The sequence below is a fragment of the Pipistrellus hanaki genome, assembly GCF_964339955.1.
Source record: "Pipistrellus hanaki genome assembly, chromosome: 14".
NCBI lineage: Eukaryota > Metazoa > Chordata > Mammalia > Chiroptera > Vespertilionidae > Pipistrellus > Pipistrellus hanaki.
The window spans coordinates 51,279,626-51,303,551 of NC_140516.1; the positions used below are offsets into that span (position 1 = coordinate 51,279,626).

At 59.6% G+C, this 23,926-nt stretch overlaps 2 protein-coding genes across 16 annotated transcripts in view; one reads left to right on the forward strand and one right to left on the reverse strand.

Moving 5' to 3' along the window:
* Positions 1 to 5,696, forward strand: part of EBF3 (EBF transcription factor 3) — a 113,484-nt gene extending 107,788 nt beyond the window's left edge. For 2 of the 15 annotated variants that reach the window (XM_084904478.1, XM_084904486.1), the window contains exons 14-17: positions 140 to 328; positions 691 to 888; positions 1,800 to 1,912; positions 2,924 to 5,696. In XM_084904478.1, coding sequence (XP_084760604.1) covers positions 140 to 328; positions 691 to 888; positions 1,800 to 1,912; positions 2,924 to 2,971 — 548 coding nt within the window. In that variant the 3' untranslated portion in view covers positions 2,972 to 5,696. Of the gene's footprint in view, positions 1 to 139; positions 329 to 690; positions 889 to 1,799; positions 1,913 to 2,867 lie in introns of all 15 variants that reach the window. The other 13 variants (XM_084904487.1, XM_084904489.1, XM_084904492.1 and 10 more) reach the window with 9 other exon arrangements.
* MGMT (O-6-methylguanine-DNA methyltransferase) overlaps positions 4,265 to 23,926 on the reverse strand; it is a 156,455-nt gene continuing 136,793 nt past the window's right edge. The window contains exon 6 of the mRNA XM_084904634.1: positions 4,265 to 5,590. The gene's annotated coding sequence lies outside the window, so the exon portion shown is untranslated. The remainder of the gene's footprint in view (positions 5,591 to 23,926) is intronic.

Genomic DNA, 23,926 nt, shown 5'->3' on the forward strand with positions numbered 1-23,926 from the left:
CAGGGGCACAGGCGCTGCAGGAGGTCGATGAGAAATGTTTACTGTATGATACAGATCTGCGGGGGACCCCCCCAACCCCCGCAATGTCTCTCCCTGATAATAACGTTATTTTTGGCCGGGGGGCGGGGGGTTTTGACAGTCGGCTACAGTCGCAATACCAGCAGCGTGTCCCCGCGAGGCTACGTCCCCAGCAGTACTCCCCAGCAGTCCAATTACAACACAGTGAGCACTAGCATGAATGGATATGGAAGTGGCGCCATGGCCAATCTAGGGGTCCCTGGCTCGCCTGGATTTCTTAATGGCTCCTCCGCTAACTCTCCCTACGGCAGTAAGTGTCTGTTTTTGTCACACGTCATCGCCCGCATTCATTTCCACTCCGAGTCCTCCGGTGTGTGCGTTGCGTGGATGTTCTGTGGTGTGCGCTGCTGGACCGAGGAAGGGTGGCTGTGGAGGCTGGGCGCCCCCCTGGCGACAGGACGTGGACCTCGATTGGGGGGGCCCCCCCGTGCGGTCGCACTGGCACCCCAAACCCAGGCCCAGACCCGCTCGGAACGGCGCGGGGCCGCCCCACTGGACCCGGGTCCGACACGGCGCTTGCCTGTCGTCCAGGGGGGGGCCGTGCCCGGCCCGCGGGCTCTGTGTCGCGTCCGCACGGCGCCGCGCGTCCTGACCGTGTTTGCTTTGTTGCAGTAGTGCCGTCCAGCCCCACCATGGCAGCCTCTTCGGTCACCCTCCCTTCAAACTGTAGCAGTGCCCACGGCATTTTCTCATTCTCACCTGCCAATGTCATCTCCGCAGTGAAACAAAAGAGCGCCTTTGCGCCCGTGGTCCGGCCCCAAGCCTCTCCTCCTCCCTCCTGCACCAGCGCCAACGGGAACGGACTGCAAGGTGAGGGCGGGGCGCGCCTGGCCGAGCGGGGGGCCGGGGGAGGGGGTGGACGGGCTCCGGGAGCCCTGGTGGGACTGTCCCCGAGGCCTCCGGGGGGCAGGCCGGGCACGAGGCCAGGGGTGGAGCCCGGTGCCGGGTGTGGCCCCGGCGGCGGGCGCTCCGGCCCTTCCTCAGGCTCGTTCTTGGAGCCCTGGCAGCGCCCTCACCATTGCATGCTCCCTGAAGTCCCCCTGGAGGCACCCTTCCCCTGCCCCATACTCAGAGACGACACCCCGATTCCGTAGCCTCCCAGACACAGCCTGTGCCCTCCCGGGGCAGTGCGGTGCCTGCAGGGCCACAGCCCCGGAGCAGGTCTGCACTCAGTCCTCTGTGCAGGGCCTGCAGGCCCCGCCGGGAGCTCCCGGGCCACAGCTCCTCACTCGGAGGCAGCGGAGTGGCCCCAGGGCCCGGCGGAGGGTCAGCGTGCCGCCTGCAGAGCCCACCTCATGGGCCAGAGCCCCAGCGGCCGGGCCGTCCTCACGGAGGGCAGTGGGCCAGGGCCGGGCAGGCGGAGCCGGTGCCTCGGGCTGTCCTCCAAAGACTCCAGGAGAAGGGCTGGCCCTGAGGGCAGAGGGAGGCGCCGCCCGGACAGCTGCTCACAGCTGGGACATGCTCAGCGGCCCCCCGCGCCCGCCTCGGGCTGGGTCCCCGGGCGGCGGCCTGTGCCGCCTGTGGCAGGCGGGGCCACGTGGGCGCCCGCTCGCCCATGGCTCCGGGATGCCCCGAGGCCCCGGGCGCTGAGATTCAGGGCCACGCTCTGGCCTCTTTCAGACACCTTTGGTCTCTGCTCCTCCCGGTGAACCAAAGCCAGTAGCTCCTTTAGACACACCAGCCCCTTCCTCCAGTATTTACTGAGCGCCTATATGTGCCAGGCTCTCTGCTGGGTGCCGAGGACGTCCCCGTGGAGAAGACTAACTGGCCCTTTTGTGAAGTCGGTGGCATATTTCACTTTGATGAACTAATGCTCAAAAAAGGACCTGGAAAGGTATCAGTGATTTGAAATCGTTGTCTTCACCACACCCGTCCGTGCGTGAGCGGGACGCCCAGGCCTCAGCGCGGCCGCACGGCCGGGGCCTCCGCCCGCCCCCGCCCACGGCGCCGGGCCCCTGGAAAGGGGGTGTCACGTGAGCCCCGTGTACGTACACACACACACACACACACACACACACACACACACACACACACACGGGGCCTCCAAGCCATAAAGTTGTAACGGTGAGTCGGAGATAAATTAATATTGTTGGAATTAATGAGCTGGGAAATTGAAGCTCGCATCACTACATGAACAAACGTATTAATATGTGGCACATAAATTAACGGGAACCGTCGTGCCGACAAAAATTAAACAACACGGAAGTTAAGAGATTCCACATGACACTCGTGTCAGGAGTCCGCCAGAGGCGCCCGCTGCCCTGGGCGTCGTCCCTCTCGTTCCGAGGGGAGGCGGAGGGACCCCCCGAGGCCAGGCCGGGGCCTGCGTCTCTCCGGGGCCCCTGGCGGGGCCGTGGCTTTGATGTCGGGGGCCCACGACTCACCATTACGATGCCCGGCGGTCAGCAGAGGGGAAACCGAGGCGTGGCCAGGCTTCCGCTCGGGAGAGAGAGAGAGAGCAGGCTGGTCTGTGCTGTCCACAGAGGTGGCCTCTGGGGAGTCAGGGCCTCCATCTGCTACCCACAAGCCACTGTGGTGCGTGTGGCACAGCCTTCCCACAAGGAAAGGCCAGGGACCCCCCTTCCACAGGAGCACGTGAGCAGGGTCTGTCCCTGGTGTACCCCAGCCCCGGACGTAGGCCCCCCCCACACACACACCTTAGCCAAGCCCCAGGCTGGTTAACGGAGAGCTGTGCAGACCCAAGGTCACGGAGGAGGAATGCAGAGAGGAGGCCGCCCTGCGCGCCCGCCCCGCCCCGCCCCGGTAACCCTCTGCTCCCTCTCTTGCAGCTATGTCTGGGCTGGTAGTCCCGCCGATGTGAGGGACCTCTGTTTCCCTTCCGCAGCACCCAGCACCCCGGGACGGACTGCAGGGGACGCGTTTAGCGTACTGAGACACGCTGGTGGAGACCGTATCTTCAAATACGTCAGCAGCAGTCGCCATGCCACGAGAGACGTTGTTTAAAGATTCTATTTAAACTGTTTAAGGAGCGACGTGCAGAGCGGCCCACTTCTTCACGGACAATTCCATTTTCCGGACCGAACTCTCCTCCTGGCCTCGCCCGCCGCGGCCCCCGAGAGCCGGGAGGACAAAAGCGACGCCTATTTTGTATAGAGTTTCCGACTCCGTCTTGGCTGTGTCTCGTACTTGCTTTGTGTTGGGAGAAACTTTGTGAATGCACCATTTTGATGCTCATGACACACACTGATGAAAAATGCCTGCGGACATTTTTCTGTCCTCATCCTTAGATTCACAATGGTTGTGTATCTCTATAATGTGAAATATTTTTCTGTGGTGAACCAAGGGGGCCAATGGAGGCGCCAGCCATCGACCTGGAAGGGAGCGGAGGACACTGCGATTCGGACTGGGGGTGGCAGGGGAGGGAGGGCGGGCTTACCATTGCTTACCTTCATCTTAATGAAATGAAACTTTGTAACTTATTGTAGTTAGAAATCGTAACTTTGATATTGAATTCTCTTGCCTTCAACAAGCACACTGACAGAGAAAAAAAAAATGCTACTGTCCGTTGGTTAAACTCTTCTCCCACTGCTAGAACTTCCCGTTAAGCAAGCGTGATCTGCGACATTTTTCCACTTTTGCTAGTACTGTATACGATTGCATTCTTAGGCTACTGTGAGGTCCCTGTTTCTTGTACCAGAACTTGTCCTTTTGACTTCTAGATCCTTCTCCCCCTAATGTGTTTTGTATGTGGTTATAAAATTGTAGACTTTTGTGATTTTGCCAAAGTTGTAGCTAAATATTTATACACTTGTCTTGAATTTTTTTCAGATCCACTTAACTATTTAGAGAGGGGAAAACAAACAAACAAAAAACAACAAAACACCCCCCGCCAAGTTTTATTCTTTATGCATCCTATAAGGAATGAAACGGTCTCACCCGACACTTTCCCATGAACACTTGCAGTTGCGAAGGGACGTTATTTTGTAACATATCAATTATAAATATTGTATTTATCGTTGGAACTTTGTACATTGCTTTCCCCGCCATCTTTTTTCCTTTTTTTCCCTCTGTCCGCATTGATGCTGGGTCATGGCCCGGCATTTGCGACGCTGGGAAGAGCATGAGGCCAAGACCGTCTCTCTCGTCTGTTTCGTTAAAATGCATCCGTGTCCTTGCGTTTCATTTGTACTTAACAAAGTAATTTGCTATTATTTAGACTTTTCCATCCTTTTTTTTTTTATTTTGAGGAAAATTCAAATTCATTGTTTATTTTTATATTATTTTTAAGTTATCTGAACAAATACTTTTGAGAAAAAAAAGTCTGTTGTATAGTCAAAACACAACGGTGCCACCGGCTGTGACAAGTCCTAGTAGTCTGTGCATGTGGGACGGCCGTGCAGAGCGGACCCCGCTCGGGGCTGTGTCCGTATTTTATTATTATAATTTTTTTGGGTAGAATGTAAAAAAAAAAAAAAGTCATTTTAGCTGCCACCCATGACTTTTGCCACATAGCTGAACTGTGTTTACTGGAAAAATTCAGAGGCCTAAAGTTTAAAATAAAATTTACTTCTGATGTTTTAATTAAACTGTCTGCCACATGGACTTCTCTGATGCCTTAAAAGTGGACTCATTTAAAGACCCCTTGTGCTGTTTGACCGCAGGCATGCACCACCACGGCTAGCCCGATCTCATCTGGAAATGCACAGTGTAACACACACTCATATACACACACTCACACTCACACACACATACACACACCCCCCACACACACCCCCCCCACAGTCACACACACACACACACACACACACATGCTCACACACACCGTCTCACACACACACACACACACACACACACGCACGCACACGGATACCCCCCCACACACAGTCACACACACACACGCACACGCACACACCCAAACACTCAAGCACAAACCTGGTGCCTGCCGGGTCCCTCACTGCAGCCGATCCTGCTGCCTCCTGCCGCCCCCCCCCCCCCCCCCCGCCCACGCTCCCCTCGGGTCCCAGAGGTTTGGGGGGGGCACACAACGGCCCGTTTCCTTGCGGAACCTTTCTGGGGTGGCCGGGCGCCGCAGCGCGCCTGTCCTTTGTAAACTGGAATGACCTTCCCACCCTGCGCCTCGAGTGCCAAACCCGCGGCGAGACCCACCGACGGGCCCGCGCTTCCTCCCCTGGCGCTCAGCGTCCGCAGGCAGACATTCTGCACACGGCAGCAGGAGTCACGCTAACACAGACAGGAGGGGCTTTCTAAACACGACAAAAAGCAAAACAACGCACCACTTAGAAAGCGTTCGTTCGAGGGGCGAAGTGAACAAGCCCCAGCGGTCGGCGGGTCCAGGGGCCCTGTGGCGGCGGGAGGCTCGGCCGCGTGGAGGAGCCTGGGAGTGACTGGTTTCCGGCAGGGTTTGGCGGGGCGTCGCGGGGCCTCCCCTGCCCTCGGCGTGTGCTTTAGGTCCCTCGGCCAGCAGCGCCCTCCTCGCGTTCCCGTCTCCCGTCGAGTGCTCCACCCCCGGTAGATGTTCCTGTTAGAGACCCTGCAACGAGATGGTTTTATCTGTACATTTTTTCAGATATTTAACTGTATAAAAATGTTCATTTTACACAATATTTAATTAAAGTATTTCTCGTCTGTGGATTCCACTTCGGGTGATTTTGTGTGTTGCGGTTAGTGAGACGCCCGCCTGGACGCACACGTGCCACTGACTCTGGGGGTGTCCCCTGCGTTCCCGGGGTCCCAAGCCTCGTGGCGGCCGACACGGCGGGCTCACGGAAGAACCTTCTACAAAGGGACCCGCCTGCAGGGAGAGAGGCTGTGGGCCACTCGGAGGCTCCCGTCCTGCCTGTATGCCTCACGCACACATCGGGCAAGCGGCCCTGAGGGACACGCCCCGTGGCCGGGCTCACAGGGCCGTGGTCACCGCTCCCCGGCCCCCTCGGCTGCTGAGCCGCGGGGTTTGGCCAGCAGAGCAAATGCCCCTGGCGTCCCCGTCACGGGCTCCGGAGTAAGGATCGGCTTTAGGAGAGGGTGGGGCGGGGCTGGGAGTGGGGCACAGGGTGGGCGGACGGCAGGGCGCCAGATACAGGTGCCAGCCGAGGTCTGGCCTGAGGTCTGACGTGAAGGTGTGGTGCCACCGCCGACTCCATGGCCGTGACAGGCCCGGGCCACTGCCCTGGCCATTGCCCTGGCTACCTCCCTGGACCCGGCCCCTGCCCCAGCCACGGCCCCGGCCACCGCCCAGGCCACCGCCCCTGCCCTGGCCACCGCCCAAGCCCTGGCCACCGCCTTGGCCACTGCCTGGCCCCTGCCCGGGCCCTGGCCCCTGCCCCGGCCCTGGCCACTGCCCCGGCCAGGCGGGCTGCACGTGGGTGTAGCCAAAGGCGCTGACAGTAGGAGAGCTGCTGAGGTCCTCACTTAGACCCCGATTCCAGCCCCGGCGAGCTCTCCGCGCACCGTTCCGTTTCATTCTGCGCTTTTCCAGCTCCTCCTCAATGAGAGGCGGTTCTGCATGTTTTGGCTCGCAGCTCTCACACATACACATACGTGTGATCCAAATTAGTGCTCACAAATGTCTGCTTAATTACTTGTTCTGCTGAGCAAAACAGGAAACAATTACTCAAAACATAAAGAAACTTGTGCCGCCGCCTCCTCCTGCCAGTGCCAGGCCGGCTCCTTTCACTGCATTTGTTTCTGCCTTAAAGCGAAGGCAAAGAAAGGGGCCCGGGGCACAAAGCCGCCGCCTGGCCTGCCACTCCCCTCCCCCAGGCTCTGTCCCAAGATGCGGGGTGTGGGGAGGATGGGGGTGGGCAGGGGCCGGGGACTCAGTTCACCTGCCTCCCCGCTCCTGGGCAGGGACCCAGCCTCCGGGCCGGGGGGGCAGGGACCAGCCTGGGCCGGGGGGCAGGGACCCAGCCTGGGCCGGGGGCAGGGAGCAGCCTGGGCCGGGGGCAGGGACCCAGCCTGGGCCGGGGGCAGGGACCCAGCCTGGGCCGGGGGCCAGGGCCCTGCGTCCCGGGGAGAGAGAAGCGGCCGTGTTTGTGTTTCGAATCAGAAGCGAGAAGTGCCCTCTCTCGGCGTGGACGCCGGCTATTGTCAGGCCGCCTTTTAAGGTCTTTCAAAGCTCTTAAAGATTATTCAAAGCACTCGAAATGGGCTTCCATCTAATGCCTCATTTCATTGCATTAAACAGCCCAGTTAATAAAGAATCGATATATTCAAAGGGCAAGGTTACCTTTTGTCTATAGGGGTGGTGTCACTCCGCACCTCTTATAGTTCACATGCTGAAAAAGACCTCACGCGATCCATACTCATCAGGCAGGTCACGGGAGCGGCAGCGGGGGGGAGGGGGGTGTGCGGGGAGAGCGGCCCCCTCCGAAACCACTCCAGCCTCTCCAGCCTTATCGCCGTGCCCCGCGCCCACGAGGCCGCGGAAAACGTCAATTTCTCATCAAGACAAGAGGCCGCGCTGACCGGCCTCTGCAGAGAAGACACACAATTAAGAGAAGGCGGCCGGGCGGCAGGGGGCCGTTTGGAGACCCCCCCACCCCCGCCCCCGCCCCGGCCAAGAGCCCCTCCCCGCAGATGATAACAAGAGTTGTTGATAACTGAAGTGTCGATACGCCCAGGAGCGGCCTCTGAATGCGCGTCCTTGTGCGGGGCTCCCCGATCTCGCCGATAAGGCCGCAGCTGCGGTCGCGGGGCTGGCCCTCACAATTAACGCGGCGAGTAAATCACACAAAGGGCCGCCGCCGCCGACGCCGTGAGACAATCCCCCGCGTTACCCTTCAAGGGCTCCTTTTATGTGGGAATAAGGTTGCTTTTAATGAAATTTAAACTCATCAGAGGAAATCAAAAACCTCCAATCAGATTACAAATTGATTTTCTGGTCGTTTGTCATTTCCCAGCGTGGGGCCGCGGGTTTCCCAGGAGTGGCGTGCACGCGGCCCCGGCGGGCGGCTCCTGACCCCTGCACGCTCGGACCGGTGCTGACTCTGCCCCCGCTCCCGGTGGTTCTGGGAAAGTGAACCCACGACGGAGTGGGTGCCGTTCAGCTCCCGGTCCAGCCGAGGCCCCGCCCGGGGGCACTGCTGTCCTTGGTGGATCTGGCTGACGTCCAGGCTCAGCCAGGGCCCCCCGACAGGCAGAGGACGCTCAGTCCGGGTCTGTGTACGGCGGGGTTTGTGCGCACGCCCTGAATCTGCTCTGTGCCAGGCCCACAGAGCCCCCGGAGTGCCTCTGAGCCCCCTGAGTCCCACGGAGCCACACGGAGCTGAGCTGGGCCCCTCTCTCACGTGACAAACCGCAGTCCAGAGAGGGGATGAGCAGCCGAGGTCAGGGTGGGAAGGACCAGGCGGTGCAGGGAAGTGCCCAGGTGCACCTGGGCCTGTGCGCTGAGGCAGGTCTCAGAGACCTTCCTTCGGGAATTCGATACAGACTGCCGGGACGGAGCTAGAGCCACGCTCCCTGGGACGCCCCCAGCCACGCCAGGAGGACACAGGCCGCCCCCGGGCTCAGGTGGCCGGCTCTGAGCCCGCCTGGGGGCTGAGGGGGCGGTGAGAAGGGCGGGAGGCCCCGGGTACCAGTGCCTGCTCTGGCCGGGAGCTCGAGGGCGGGAGGGGCCCGTGCTGCTGCGATGGGGCAGGTGATCTGGCGGGGCTGTGTCTCTGGAAACTTCTCTAATCAGAACGGATCTGCTGTCAGCAGCCTCGGCGTGAGCTACGGCGGAGGCGGTCTCCTGGATGCAGACCATGGAGCCCGTGCTCGGACTTTTTTTTTTTAGTCTAACAAGAATCAATATTTAAGATTATGCAATGTCCACGCCAGCCCGAGGACAAGGCCGGGTAATTTACAATGCAAGGCGTCCATTCCTTTTGAGAGGGGAAGGGAAAATCAAGATTTAAGCTTTTCATCCTGGGCTGAATTCGCCGCTCGGTCCTAATGGCAGCGGACGTAAATAAGCCATCCATTCTGCTTTGTGAGCCGCCTGTGCTCACAGAGACTGGAAAGCCTGACGGGCCGCGGGAGATCCCGGCCTCCGGGCGGGGCGGGCGCCACTGCCCTCAGCACCGCCCTGGGCACGCTGGCCGCCCGGCCCGAGCCCTCAGACCCGCCCTCGGAGCCTCTGCCCCCACGACCAGCAGAGAAAGCCGGTTTAGTGTCGGCTCCTAATGGCTCTCGTGGCCCGTGGTTTTAATGTGACGATTAAATATTTATAAAGGCTCGTCAATAGTGTCCCACAGCGGTCCCCCGAAGCCGCACCGGGCCTGCTCGCGCGCACGAAGCCGGAGGTCGGAGGTCAGGCGGGCAGGCAGCAGCATCTGCTGCCGCCAGGGCCGGCCTTACTCAGGGGCAGGGCTGGCTCCTTTGTCTCCAGTGAGTGCAGCCACTGGCCTCTGCCACCTTAGACGTGGTGTGCCAAGGGACCGCCAGAGGCCTCCCTGGACACTGTCCAGCTCAGGGTGTCTCTGGAGGAGGCAGGGCACCGCCCTTTGCTGCCACCTGGAGTGAAGGCAGGAAGAGAAGGGCTTTGAACGAAGAGCACCCTGTCCATACCTCCCGGGGCAGCGGGACCCCTGGGTGCTGGTGGGGCCCTGGGGGAGATGCGCCGTCTGCCCTCCCCTGGGGTCACTGAGCTTCTGAGGAGAACCAGGATCTGTGTGAGCCGTGAGGCACTGCCTACGTGCGAAGACTATTCTTGTTTCCACACCCGGGGGTGCGTGGACTGATGCCTCTCTGAGCTCTGGGGGTCAGGTGACCGCTGTCCTCCCTCACAATCAGCCGGGGTCACGTGACCACTGTCCTCCCTCACAACCAGCCAGGGTTACATGACCATTGTCCTCCTTCACAACCAGCCGGGGTCATGTGACCACTGCCCTCCCTCACAACCAGCCGGGGTCACATGACCATTGTCCTCCCTCACAACCAGTCAGGGTCAGGTGACCATTGTCCTCCCTCACAACCAGCTGGGGTCACATGACCACTGACCTCCCTCACAATCAACAGGGGTCACGTGACCACTGCCCTCCCTCAGAACCCGCCGGGGTCAGGTGACCACTGTCCTCCCTCAAAACCAGGGGGTGCCCACACAGAGAAGAGGGGCATCGAGGGCTTGAGGTGACGGGCTGGCGTCCCCGTGAGCATGACGTGACCCTGCCCCCCGAGACTGCAGGGCCCTCTCGTTGGGACACCGGTCAGCCAGGGAAGGACACGGATCTAGGGGGCAGGACGCCAGGCGCCTGCCTGCTCCTCATGGGCACATCGATGAGGGGCATTGACCACCGCGGGAGGCCTGGCGGGGCCTCCGCAGGCACACGGAGCCGAGCCGCCCGGGAGGACTGCGCCCCGAGGGCCCGCGGCCACTCTGACCGCGGCGGCGATGAGCAGGCATTGACCCCGTAGTGCCCGGAGCCCCGAGCCCGAGGAGTGCTGATCGGAAATGCCTGAAAGCAAACGGAAGTCCCAACGAGGAGAAGGAGGCCTGTGTACGGGCATCCAGCACTGCAAGCACATGGGGAGGGACAACAGGTGCCCCCACCCAGACACTGAAGGAAGACCCTGTCCCCCTCCCCCTCCCCCCCCCCCCCCCCCCACTCAGCAGCCCGCCCCGCTAGCCAGGGAGGCCCACATGCCTCCTGGGACCGGCTGCCCTCCCCTGCGGGCACCCGCCCAGCCCCACGCACAGCTGTGGTGCCACCAGGCCCGGCCCCCAACACAAAACCATCCCTAACAACCTGCTTCCTGGAACACTGCAAGTTCGCAGAGAAGTCGGCAGACAAACAGCGCAGAGAACCCCGATCGCTCTGCCCGGCCTGGCGGCCGGCGGCCAGCGCCAGCCCCCTCCTGGACCCCGGCCTGCGTGTGCGTGTCCCTGACCCGCTCGGGGGGAACAGCACGCAGCCCGCTTCCCATCCCGACTCTCGGTGTGAGCTCCCCCGGCTCCTGTCGTGTCCACTGGCCTGGTACTGTCCTCCCAGCCTCTCCCCTGGGACCCAAGGCCCAGCCCAGAGCAGGCGGCCAGCTAGCTGCCAGGTCTCGTGTCACCTGGACCGTTCTCGCAGCCTCTGTCTCTCCTGACAGTGACATTCTGGAAGGAAATCCCAGGACCTCACAGCAGTTTCCGCCCCGGCCCGCTGGGCTAGAAGAACCCGCAGGCAGAGGGAGACTCGGCCTCGCCCTCCAGCGTGGGCGTCACCCTGACGGTGCCCCCAGAGCAGAAGGGGTTCGTTCGGCCCTGGCTGCCCGGTGTGGGTGTGGGGATGGCAGAGGTGCCCAGCTCCCTGAAGGAGCCCCTTTCTGCCACACCAGCTGCTTGGCTCACAGACTCCCGATGCAGGCAGCGCCCCCTGGGGGCATGCGAGTGTCTGTGAGGCCCACGGAATCCTGGGTGCTCGGAGGACTGATTCCTGGCTGGGCTGCACCCCCAAATGGCTGATGAGCAAGAAAGCCGAGGAGCTCATTACCCATTCAATTAAGAGCGACCTTGACCAAGACGGGCGTTCGAAGTCTGTGGCTCTGACCCGGGACTGCTCCCCACGGAGCCCCAGGCACCCGCAGAGCCTGGCGGGGCCCCGGGAAGCCCAGGGGAGCGGAGCAGCCTCCGGAAACAGCCGTCTTCTCACTGCCGCCGGCATCGGTAACAGCAGGAGAGAGAGCATGGGGTGCGGGGAGAGGAACAGGAGAGGCCCTTGTACACAGGGGCAGGGACACAGAGCCCGCACTCCGGACACTCCGCCCGGCCTGCGCTGCCCAGGGGCCCGGAGCTCTCCCGGAGAGAAATGGTCCTAGACGGGGAGTGATGACTAAACGTGTGTGACCTCAGGGACTGGATTCCGGAACAGAACAAGGACATCGTGGAAAAGCCGCTGAAATCTGAACGAAGCCTGTGGCTCAGTTAGCAGTGTTTATCGCGGCCGCCGTCTTGGTGTTTCTCCCTGGCCCACCGTCACCTACGATGTCAGTGCCACAGGGAGCGGGGGCAGGGGCACACGGGAACTCTCCGCCTTGTCCTGGTGGCCCCTTTAAAATCTGAAATGCTATCAAACCGAAAAGCTGCAGCACAGACGGCGGTGGTGGAGGCCCCCGGGGCACGCCGCAGCCACAGGACTCCGGCGGCAGCACCCGCAGCTCCTACAGGCCCGTGTTCCTTCTGCTTCTAGAAGTTATCCGAGGAGCTCAGCCCTTAAACCTCTTCCCGAAGATCCCGAAGCTGCTTAACCCCCCACAAATCCCCTGCCGCTGAGGGAGACACTCGGCGCTCAGAGAAGAGCCGGGGCCACGTGCTCCGAGCCCGGGCGGCCGACGCAGCCATGGCTTCTGGGAATGAACGCCGACAGCTCACCATCGAAACGACGGGAGGACGCAGGCGCACGGAGCGAACAGCCTCAAACCCGAGAAGATGTAAACACAGCCAGGCCCCCCGGAACAGTGTGCAAGCCCACGCGTCACCCGGGAAACGCAAAATAACCCCCCCCCGCCCCCGATTTCACCCCACACCCCTTCGGGGTAAAATGAGAAAGGCAGCCCAGATGGCTGCAGAGACTGCTGGCGGGTGCATAACGGCAGGGCCACTGCTTCGGGAGAACGAAGGTGCCCACGGAGGTACGTGCACCCCCACGTCGCACACACCCCGAGAAACGCCGACACCCGCCCACAGAAGCGAGAACAAGGAGGTGACAGCGGCAGCCGGAAGCCGGGAACATGTGACCACCAGCACGAAACCACCTGGGGGTGCGGAGGGACCCCCTCCCACTATCCCACCAGGTCGTCCGTCTGGGGAACGCCAGGATTTCTGGGAGATCCCGTGGCTGGGCCCCAGCCTCTCACAGGCCTTAGGCCCTTGTCTGGTCTCCCCGAGTCTTCAGTCCTCGCTGGCCCCAGAGGGAGGTGGGCTGCTCCCCCCGGAGGGGTGGGTACGGGGCCGGCGTGGACCATCCCCCCGGCTCCCCACACGGACAGCACAGGCGCTCCCAGCGTGGGGGCCGTGTCTGCACACGTGCATTCTCGAGCATGTCAGCAGCAGGGCTGCAAAGGGCGGAGGCCCTCAGCTTCCCCGGACACAGTCCTGAATCGCATTAATCAGGAGACACAGTAGGACTCGTGGCAGAAATAATAAAGCAGCCGCCCGCTGGAGAGGAGGAGCCGAAAGCGCTCTCTGGGGGGCCCGTGCCTACTCCTGAGCTAATTCTTTTCTGAAATGAGTCTGATCGGTCCTCAAAAATAATTAAAGCCGCACACAAGTCCGTGAAGACAACGGGAACAGGAGGCCTGAAGGTGAGCCGCTCCCAGCCCGGGCGCCCGTCAGCAGGCCTGGTCCCGGTGCAGACCGCTCCCTCCGCCTCCGCCTCCCGCAGGCTGGGCTGGTAGCCCGTGTGGGCATCCGCCGTGCACGCCAGTCCCACGTCCTTCCCAACCGAGCTGCGGCGTGACGTCAGCAAGGGCAGCGGAACCCCTAACCGCACCCGGAGCTCCCGGCAGGCCTGGCTCCCCGAGGCTGGTGGAGAGGAACTCGGACCTACTAAGAGCAGCTGCCCAGCCTGCAGCCCCCGATGAGTAAAAGATACACTCCCTTAACCCACACCCCCACCAAGACGTGGATTTTTTCATCATCCAGAAAGTTCCCTCATGCTACTCTCTGGATGACCCTCACCCCTCTCCAGGCGACCAGCCTTCAGAATGCTCTCCACCGCAGAGAAATTCCGCATCTTCCTGAACCTCATGTGAATGGAATTACGGAGTGAGTGCCTCTTCACCCAGCATGTCTGAGAGAGCCACACACATCGCTGCACAGATAGTCATTGCTTCTGATTGCTGAGTAGTATTTCATTGTGTGAGCATCCCACAGATTGTTTATCCGGTCCTCTGCCGGGTGCCATTTGGGTCATTTCCAATATCAGGCTGTTATGAATACAACCAGGAAGGCCTTCCAGCTTTGTCCTCTCTAGGCTTGTTTTGGCTCCTCTAGATTCTTTGCATTTCCACAGAGTTTCAAAAGTCTTGCCAAATTTTATTCAATCTTGTGGGGATTGTGATCAGAAGTGCTTTGGAATTCTAGACGAATTTATAGAGAGTTCACACATTAACGGCATTTATTTTCCAATCCATGAACATTGCATATCTCTCCACTCATTCTGGTCTTCTTTAATTTCTCTAAGAGATATTTTATAGTTCCCAGTATGGAGAGCTTGGTCATCACTCATTAGATCTATTTCTAAATCTATTTTGCTTTTGGATTCAATTATAAATAGTACTGCTTTTGAGTTTTCCACTTGCTTCCATTTGCTTTGTGACTACATAAAGAAATCCACTGGTTTTCTGTTTGTCTTTTTTTGTGTACTGGCCTGGCTAGACTCACTTCATTGACTATCCTGTCTTTCCTTGTGGACTCATTAGGGTTTTCTATGCACACAGTCAAGCCACCTCTCTAACCCAGCATCTTAATGAATTGCTTTACTTGCTTCGCTGAATGGCCGTCCTATCAGGTGCACGCGGAACAGAATGGTGAGAGCAGACACTGCCTGGCTCCTCGTCTTAGGGGAGAAGCATTTCAACGTTAAGTGTTTGTAAACTGTGGGCCTTCCTTTCACTGGGTTGAAAAACTGCCTTTTATTCCTAGTTTGCTGAGAGTTGTTTTAATGAACAACTGCTGGGTTTTTAAAATGCTTTCTTTTGCATCTATTGAGATGGTTTCCATTATCTATTGAGATGGTTTCCATGGTGTGTTCTGTTAAGTGGCAGGTTATATGGTTTGGTCTCTGAACACTAAACCAACCTTGCATTCCTGGGGTAAACCCACTTGATCACTGCTTTTCTTTACTAGTTTTTGTGAAAGATTTTATTGCATCTATGTTCATAAAAGATATTGGTTTAGAGTATTCTTCTGGTAATGTCTTTGTCAGGATTTAATATAAAGGTTATTAATGTCTAAAATCTGCTTTATTCAAATTTTCACTCCATGTGACTTAAATGTAACTGAAGCCAGAAAGGAGACAGGAAGATAATGTCTTAGTAGCATTACAATGGCAGTATTGTGATCATTGCATTGGGAAAACTGCTCTATTCTCAGGAGGGAAGAGAAAGATAGAGCAGAATGAGAAGGGATGGTGATGGCGAGCAGCTCAGAATTGACAAAATGCCCACCGTGGTTTTGGGGTTCCTTGTTCTCCCATTTATGACGCCTGACCACTAACTTAACTCTTTCCCAAAGGCCTTCCTCTTCTTAGATACAGAGGCAAAAATCTTCTTAGATTTTTAGGTGCAACTAGTTTTCCGGTTATAGTGGAAATCCCTGGGAAAACTCATGTATTTTCTCAAGACAAGTCTAATTAAATGTAGAAAATGTTGAAAGGAGGCATATCAAATGCTGTATCAAACGCCATATTTGATAAATGGTGTTTTAAAGGTCATTGGGAGAAATGGCTCCATTTGGCATCATTGGTCTTCTCAGATGATACAGCCCGGAATCTGGTCATCACAGTGAGTGACTACAGAGAGGCGGCTCTAGCCTAGCACAGGGCTGAGAGGGACAGGGTTGGGGACAGAAATGATTTTTTAAAGGAAAGAAATGGGGGAAAATAGATACAGAGGCAAAGAAGCATTGAACAGACTGCCAAACTATAATACAGTGGGAAGGCAGGGGAGGTTGGGGGAGGGGGCTGTAAGAGATCAACCGAAGGCCTTGAATGTATGCATATAAACATAACCAATGGTTGACACTGCGGGGGGGGGGGGGCAGGTGAGGGCATGTACTGGGGGTAGGAGAGGCCGGGGGGGGGGGGGGGTCAATGGGGGAACAAAGGGAGACATATGTACCACTATTTGTAATACTTCAAAGAATAAAAAAAAGGAAAGAAATGAAGGGATGGGTGCAAGGCAGGACCGGCAGTGTCAGAGGGAGACGCCGGGGCAGGGGAGCAGGAAGGAGAGGGGGCGGGGAGGGGAGAAGGGCAGTGGTGGACGGATGGCCGAGCCGCCCAGACTTCCGTGAACTAGAGGTCTGCAGGCGGCGCCCATCTTCTGGACCACAGGACGCCCAGGCTCCCTGCGGCTCCTGACAGGGACGCTCCGTGCCTGCCCTCTGCCCCACCGGGCGGGCTCTCCCAGCTGAGGCCGCCCACCGGCCATTGCTAGGGTAACGGTACCCTAATATAAACAGCAAAACCAATTAATTGGGCCTGAAACCTGGGTGACTTCCTCATGCACCAGCTTAGTGACTTTCTGTGGAGACAACACAGGCAGGTCCCACGCTCTTGTCCAATTCTCGAAAATAACAACATTCAAGCCAAATGATATCCAGTCCTCCGAGTCTCCTGGTTGAATCCGGATGAGCAACTCCACGAGGGTAGATGCAGACCTTGCATGGACGGCAGGGGCCGGTCCTTCATTCTGGAGGTCAAGGGCACCTTTCCAGAAGGTCGGTCTCATCATCTACCCCAAGCACTCTGCTTCCAGAATCTGCATCCCCCCTCAGACTTGCAAGACACTGGATGGGAAACTTCCGGATCTGCCTCCACCGGCTCCATCTTCCCAGGGTTCTGTGATCTGATCACTGACGGTCCTTTTCTTCACAGCCTGCTCCCTTGGAACGCAGACCCCACGGGGGCAGGGGCGCCATCTGTCCTGCCCCCGTGTCACCCCCAGATCCCAGAACAGCGCCCGGCCCAGGGCGAACAGGCCGATCCCTGTTGGAGGAATAAGCTGATCCGCTGGTGATAAGAGAGAGCTGTTGGACGGTGTGCACTGGCGGTCCCTTTGAAATTCTCTGGGGATGGAGACTTTGGTCAAAAGGCCACTTTCACTTTCAAAACTGAGGACCCCAAGAACGCCAGCCGCTCACCTCCCAGGTCCCTGAGAACAGACTGACCGAGAGGCGGCTCTGGTGCGGCCAGCTGTCCCCGGGGACAGGCCGGCTCTCCGGTGTCCAGCCACCCCCCCGACAGGCACCGGGAACAGAGAAGGAAGAGGCCCCAGAGAGCAGGACATTTTTATGCTTAAAAATCAAGTCCGTCCACCAGGTGCCAACCGCGTGGCCACTTGATTGATGGCGGTAAATCAGGGCTCTCAGTGCTGCTGGGCGGGCCTTCGCGGAGAGCCGGGGTGAATAAAAGATATGGGGGTGCAGCAAGCACAGTGCGCAGGCAGCACACAGCACACATGGGGGACCCTAACCGGGGCCCCAGCCTGGAGCCGGGCCGGCGGCGCAGGGCCGTGGGAACGGGACACACACGGGCAGCCCGGTGGTTGGGAGATCTGAGCAGATTAATGTCCCCGGCCTCCTCTCCACTAAATTACCAGGGCCTGGCGCTCGCCCGCCCACCGGCGCCCCCGCCCCCTGGGCCCGGCTCCCCTCCACGCGGAGTGCCGTGTCAACAAAAATGTGATAGTGACATTTCTCTCTCTCTCAATTACATGTCGGCTTTTCCCTGCCAGCGCAAAATACATATTGTGCTCCGGCGAGGTGCATTGTACCGAGGTCAGCGGGAACTCATTGTCCTCCCGCTTCAGAAGAGAGCACTGACATCTGTACAATCCGCCGCAAACACGCCGAGCGGCAGGGCCTCGGCATGCTGGGCAGGGAGGGCGGGGAGCTGGAGGGCAGGGCCGGCCGCGAGATGCTGAGGGATGTATGAGGGCTGACCCAGGGGCCTGGGCCTGCCCAGGGAAGGTTTTGCAGAATGTTCTGTATGAATATTTGGCAAATACCTACAAGCCAGCATCGGCTGCAGTGCCCACTGCAGACAGGAGGCCCGGCAGGGCCGGTGGTGGCCCGGGGCGCAGTGTGGCTGTGAGTTCCACTGAGGCGGGGGGGGGGGGGGGGGGCAGGAGGAGCCTGTCCCCAGTGCCACGGACCCCTCCCTGGACAATGTGCATCAGTGAGTGGAGCTGGGGTGGGGGTGGGACCGCACAGAGACTCGGGAAACAGGCCTGCTGGGCGCCGGTCCCCCCGCAGAACGGCGGCCTTTCAAGTCGGTGTGGGAGCAAATCAAAGGCAGATCTGACATCCGGCGGGGGCTCCTCTCCGAGCACAGGCTGCTCATGGCGGAGGGAACGTGGCGACAGGCAGGGGGCTGCGTGGCTGACAAAGGACTACAAACGAGGGGGAGACTCTGTCCCTGCCGCGGCGAGACGGGAAGTCCCACTCGGCTCCTCCTTCCCCACCCATGTGCGTGCATGTGTGAAGAGGGAGAGGCTGCGTGTGTGTGTATACAGAAGATGCAGAGTCTGAGTATGTGTGCGTGCATGTTTATGTGTACACATGCATGTGCACAAATGTTCCTGTGTGTGCGCGTGTGAAAAGATATGCATGTGTGAGTGTGCACAGGTGTGTGTGTGTGTGTGTGTGTGTGTGTGTGTGCAGGTCCCAGTGCGTTTCCCCGTCCTGGTCAGAGTATGTCAGAGGTGGAATGCAGAGCCACCTGCCTGGGGACGTGGCTTCTGCCGTGTCTGGTGCCACCCCCTGGGGGTGAGGTGTCGGTGGTGCTTCCCAAAGCCCTGAGTGGCTCTGCCTTTGTCCCACCCCCGGCAGTGGATTCATCCCCCCCGGCTTTCTCCCCTTCCGCCGGCACCCTCTCCCTGTGGCCAGGGCCGGAGCAGCGAGCATGTGATTTCAATTTGAAATTAAAAGTCATGTCTGAATAACAGAGCGGCATTCTCATTTCCTAATACCCCGCTTTTTACTACTTTGCATTCAACTGTGAAAAGTCTTTTAAAACTCGGAACAGCAGTAAAACTTGAATGAATTTTTGACCCATTATTGCATAGCGGGTGCGCCTTCCAAGTCGGAGAGACTGCCAAGTTCTCCCCACCTAATATTTCCACTTTAATTGTGCCACTTGAGAAATTTACGTGCCTCAAAATATGGCATGAATCTTACGCTTATTGCAGTATCATTAGCAGCAACATTTAGGCAACATCTGTGTGCCATAGAACTAATTGAAGTAGCAGAAGTGGCAGCTGTAAATCCACAGGACGATGGCAGTTTGCACCCAGCACTGCTGAGCTAGCTGCTAACTGTCAGCCTGTTCCCGCAATCTGCTCCGAGGACCGCCGCACAGGCCCGCGGTGTCCAAAAGAATCCCGCGCCCGGGCTAATGATCCCATTAACCACTCTGCCGCTCCAATTTGGCTGTTTTTCCAGCTTCCTTGTTGGGTTTCATTATACATTTCTCCATCCCTGTAAAAAGTCCAGCAGCACGAGACGTGTCTGACTTTAAGCGACTCACCTGAGCCGAGAAATGTGCGTCTGGCCAGGCCGAAGGAAGCATCGATTTTTATTTTTTTTATTTTTTTATTTAATCATTTCGCTCCCCAACCACCAGCTCCTTCCCATCGCTTCAACATTTTTATCACACACGTCTCTGTAAAAAAAAAAAAAAAAAAAAAAAAAATAACGTTAACATCCCTGGTAATGTTGATATTTAAAGCAATGGCATTTTCTTCCCACGGACATAACATTTTCAATAATCAATACAAGATGGCAGCCGTAATTTATGACCGGGAGGGGGTGGCGAGGAACGGTAGGAGTGGGCCGGGAGGCTCGGGGTGTTGGAGGGGCTGGGGAGCATCGGGGGTGAGCCCCCCGGTTCACACGTCACAGCCGATGAGTGGAGGCAGCCACAGGGGGGCAGACCCACGGGGCACCTCCTGCCCTTCACCACTGACAGCGATAACAGCGATTCTCGCGTGCGCGGGGAGCACGCCAGCAGGAGCGGGCAATCCCCCAGGCCCCTTGTTCTGGGGGAAAAACGTGGGCATCGGAGCCACTGCTTTTATTCAGAATATTCTCTCCACGCGCTCCACGGGCAGGACTATCTCGGGGGCCTCCGCCGCCAGCCCCACGGCGGCTCCCGCTCCGCATTGGCGTGTTTTTGTCCGGCGGGGCGTGGGGCCCCTCCCCGAGGCCTGGCCCTGCGGCAGCGATGTCACCGGGTCTTTCGGGGCGCGGAGGGTGCCGGGAACGCACGGAAGGCGCCCCCTGCCATCCTCCGGGGCTGCTGTGTTTGCCAACAGCCCGGCTTCATTAGGATATTGGCACGTCCGCCCGCTGCCTGTGACACGCCGTTAACTGTGGACATTTGCGGTCTTAATGCTCAAGGACTCGGGGGGCTGCCGGATGGGGGGGGGCCCGGGGCCCGCTGACCCCGCGCCTGGGGCCACGCCGCCGCTCCGTATTGAGAATCAATAGCCGCGTGTCGGCGGCGAGGTCCGAGGTCTGCGGAACGGACTTCCTGGCACTGCGTGACGAACCCTTGTTTCTCCGCTTGTTTTCTGACGACAACGCGTGTGATGGGGACCCGGCTGGTTAGGAGCCGTGGAGGGAGGGGGCACCGAGCGAGCACCCCGGGGGTGGGCTGCCAGCTGCCAGTGCCTCCCGCCGGCTCCGGCCGCGGGGGGAAGATGCGGGATGCTCCCTCCTCCTGCAGCTCGTTCTTTTGTTTTTTTCTTAAAGGACGCCTCCTTCCGGGGCCGAGTTTAACCTGGGCAGAGCAGGAGGAAAGCGGTTTGGAAACCGTCCATCCCAGACTTATCACCAGGAGGCAGCTTCCTAGCAGCGTGGGTGCCGTCCCTGCTCCTGGGACTTCCTTCTCACCGAGAAGCGAGCCCCAGGCTCAGTGGCGGACTGGCTTCTGGAAGAATCCTCCAGCACCGGGCCCGGAGCCGGGCCCCACCCGGAGCCTTCACACTCGGAAACACAGAGGCCAATCACAGGCGGAGGGTTCCGGCTACTGGTCCTTGTATTTCCTAGCGTGCTGAGAAACTCACCCTTATTCATCTGTGAAAGAGAACACCATCCCAACACACAACAGCCTGAGCTGGCCAAGACTTCATCTGTAATTTCCAGAGCAAATACCAGCGAGTGAGCAGAGCTGGCCTGTGCCCCCTGCCTGTATGCAACCCCCCCAGTGCCACGTGTCCTCACTCAGACTGCGGGGAGACCCGGCTGTGTGGGGACGGGCAGCTGAGAAGGTGGAGCCGCGGAACAGCCCTGCAGAGGACTGGGGGCACCAGTGCATGGCGGGGGGCTGGCCACCCAAGGTTTCTGTGATGGGCTGTTCTCCGGCCTCTGCCCCCTCGGCCCTTGTGGTGCTGTACACGCGTGCACGTTTATTTAAAGCGATATACCTCCTCCAGGCTCGAGAGCTTTATAAAATGAGTGCTGCATTCCCTATGCCAGTGGTCGGCAAACTGTGGCTCTCGAGTCTCCGTTTGCCCCTCTGTTGGACTGAGTTTGCCGACCCCTGGGATAGGGGCTTCATCACAAGGAACGACAACAGCCTGTAATTACTGGAATCGAGAGTCTTAGGTCAGTGGTCGGCAAACTTATTAGTCAACAGAGCCGAAGTTTGCCGACCACTGCTCTAGGCAATCTCCTGCAACTGACTCTGCCTGCCCGTCTGAACCCATCGGTGCTAGGGCACAGAGCCTACTCACCGTGGTCGCTGCGCCACGCTCCGCCACGTTACCCACCCCCGCCTGTGGCTGAAGCGCTGTCTTCCAGATGCATGCTGGGACGGAAGGCGCTGCTCCCGCCGGCAGTGCCGTGCTCGTGCCCAAGGCTCCCGGTTGGGGGGGTGTGTGCCTGGGAGTGGGGCGGGGAGGAAGGCTGGTCAGGAGCTGAGGACTGTCCATGCTCCAGGGAAACACGAGTGTCCACAGTCCCCGTGCACACAGACTGACGTGCATCTCACTATCTCACAGCCATAGCCCTTCAACGTCCCGGAACATCAACCGGAGCCAGTTCTAAGCGCACATGGCCACGAGAAGGCTGTTCTAGACTTGATTCTAGAACAATAAGGACCGGCATCAGTCCCAGGGCTCAGCACAGACCCTGAGCAGACGGCCAGGCCTCAGCTAGGCCTCCAGACTTAACCGCTGAGAGACTTGGGGCACAACACCGCCCCCCCACCCCTTCCCTCCTCGGGGGAATGCCGTTAGGGTGCGTGAGGGCTGGGCGTTGGGACAAAGGATGGAGAGGCTCGCCTTTGTCGGCAATGCCAGGTACTTACTGAAATGCTTTCTGGAGAGGCCCAGGAGGCAGACATTTTCACGGCAGAGCTGAGGGCACCCCGTCTGGGGAGCAGGGACCCAGCAACCGGATGAGACCATCAACCATCCCAGAATGCTGACTCGGGCTGCGGAGCGCTGGAGGCGGGGCCGGGAGGGGCCCAGGCCGGTGCGGGGTGAGCGGGCTCTGCCCCTGCTGGGCCTTGGAGCTCTGCTGTGCTGTCCGGAACACGCTCATCTCTTTAGAAGTTGAAGACAGCTCTTTTCAGGGACGGCTTCTTGGAGTTGGGGTGTCCAAGGTGGAAAGCTCAGCCACCAAGCGCACGGGCAGGCCATGTTCTTCCGAAGAGGAGGCCACCCAGCCGCTGGCTGTCCGTGGCCGACCACGCGCCCGCTCCCCGCGCCCGGGCTCGGGCTGTTCCTGGCCCAGGACTCGGCCCGCGAGTGGCAGCTTTTTCTCCGGTCGCGAGGCGAGCTTCCAGGCGCTCTTCAGATAGTCATCGTCTTCATCTTAAACGTAAACACTGCCGCTGCGGGTTAGAGAGAGATTAATGATTTGCTGACACCTCCGAGCCCGTCGGAAGCGAGCCCCAACCAGCACGTTCGTCCCTGTCTCCCAGGCGCCGGGGGATCCCGTCCCCATGGTGCCCAGAGGCCCGGAGCTGGGGCCGGACATCTTTCCCGAGCCGTGCCCGCCGACAGCAAGTTCACAGCTGTCCTTTGTCACCGGATGGTTGGAACCGCCGCGAGCTGGGTCTGTCCGCCTCTGGAGGAGGGACGAGCCACCCCTGAGCTCCCTCCCAGAGGAAGCGGAGGCTCACACAGCCGGGCGGGCTGTCCATCGCCACACCTCACCAGCCCTGCCCAGACCGGCTTGCAGGTGCTGACCCAGAGAGGACCAGGCCACCTCCGCCCACACCGTTTCCCTGGGGCCCCCTCCCAGGTCCGGGGCAGCCCACCAGGTCCCTCACCTCTGTCCCCGGCCACTTCCTCAGGCAAAGGCGCCAGGATACCCGCCCCGCAGCCTGTCCTGTAGGACGGCCCGCCTCACCACGCCACCACCTCGGACATCCCCGGATGCAGCCAGGCCCGGGGCTCTGCCAGCGACGCGGCCGACGTGCCAGCGCCGGGAGGACTGGCCAATTACACTCCACATCTGAATTCCTTATATCCCGGTGTTTTACACTAATTAGTTAGTCCTGCTAGCTCTAAGGATTAGTACCTTCTCTAACAAGACACGGCGACATTAAGAGACTCACCTAATTATGTGAAACGCAGGGGCGCGGGGACGAGACGGACGCGGGATGAGGCGGCAGGCTTCCCTGCAAGGCCGGGCCTCGCTGCCGGGCCGAGGCGCGCCCACCACCCGGGAACAAGGAGCGGGGACGCAGGCCGGACTGGACAGAAGGCCTGGGGGAGGCCCCTCCTCCCCGCGGGGCTGCCCCCTCCTGGTCCCCGTCCCTGCCAGGCCGGGCACTGTCTCCCAGCGGAGACCCAGGGCCACAGCAGCCAGGGTTCAGACCAGCAGGAGGGGCACGGCTCCGAGTCCAGCCGGAAGGCCCCGTGTCAGAGCCAGGCTCCGAGAAACTTTCGAGGAGGAGGAGGAGGAAGAGGAGAGGCAGGAGGAGCAGGAGGGAGGGGAGGAGGGGGGGAGGGATAAAGGGAGGCTGGAAGGAGGAAGAGGGAAAGGTGGAGGTGGGAGGAGGCAGGGCTGGAAGAGGGGGTGGGAGAGAGGGAGGAGGGGGGTAGAAGAGATGGAGGGAGAAGGGGGATAAGAGGGAGGTGGAAGGGGTTGGGAGGGAGGAGGGGGGCACAAGGGAGGGAAGAGGGGGGTGGGAGAGAGGGAGGGGGTGAGAGGGAGGGAAGAGGGGAG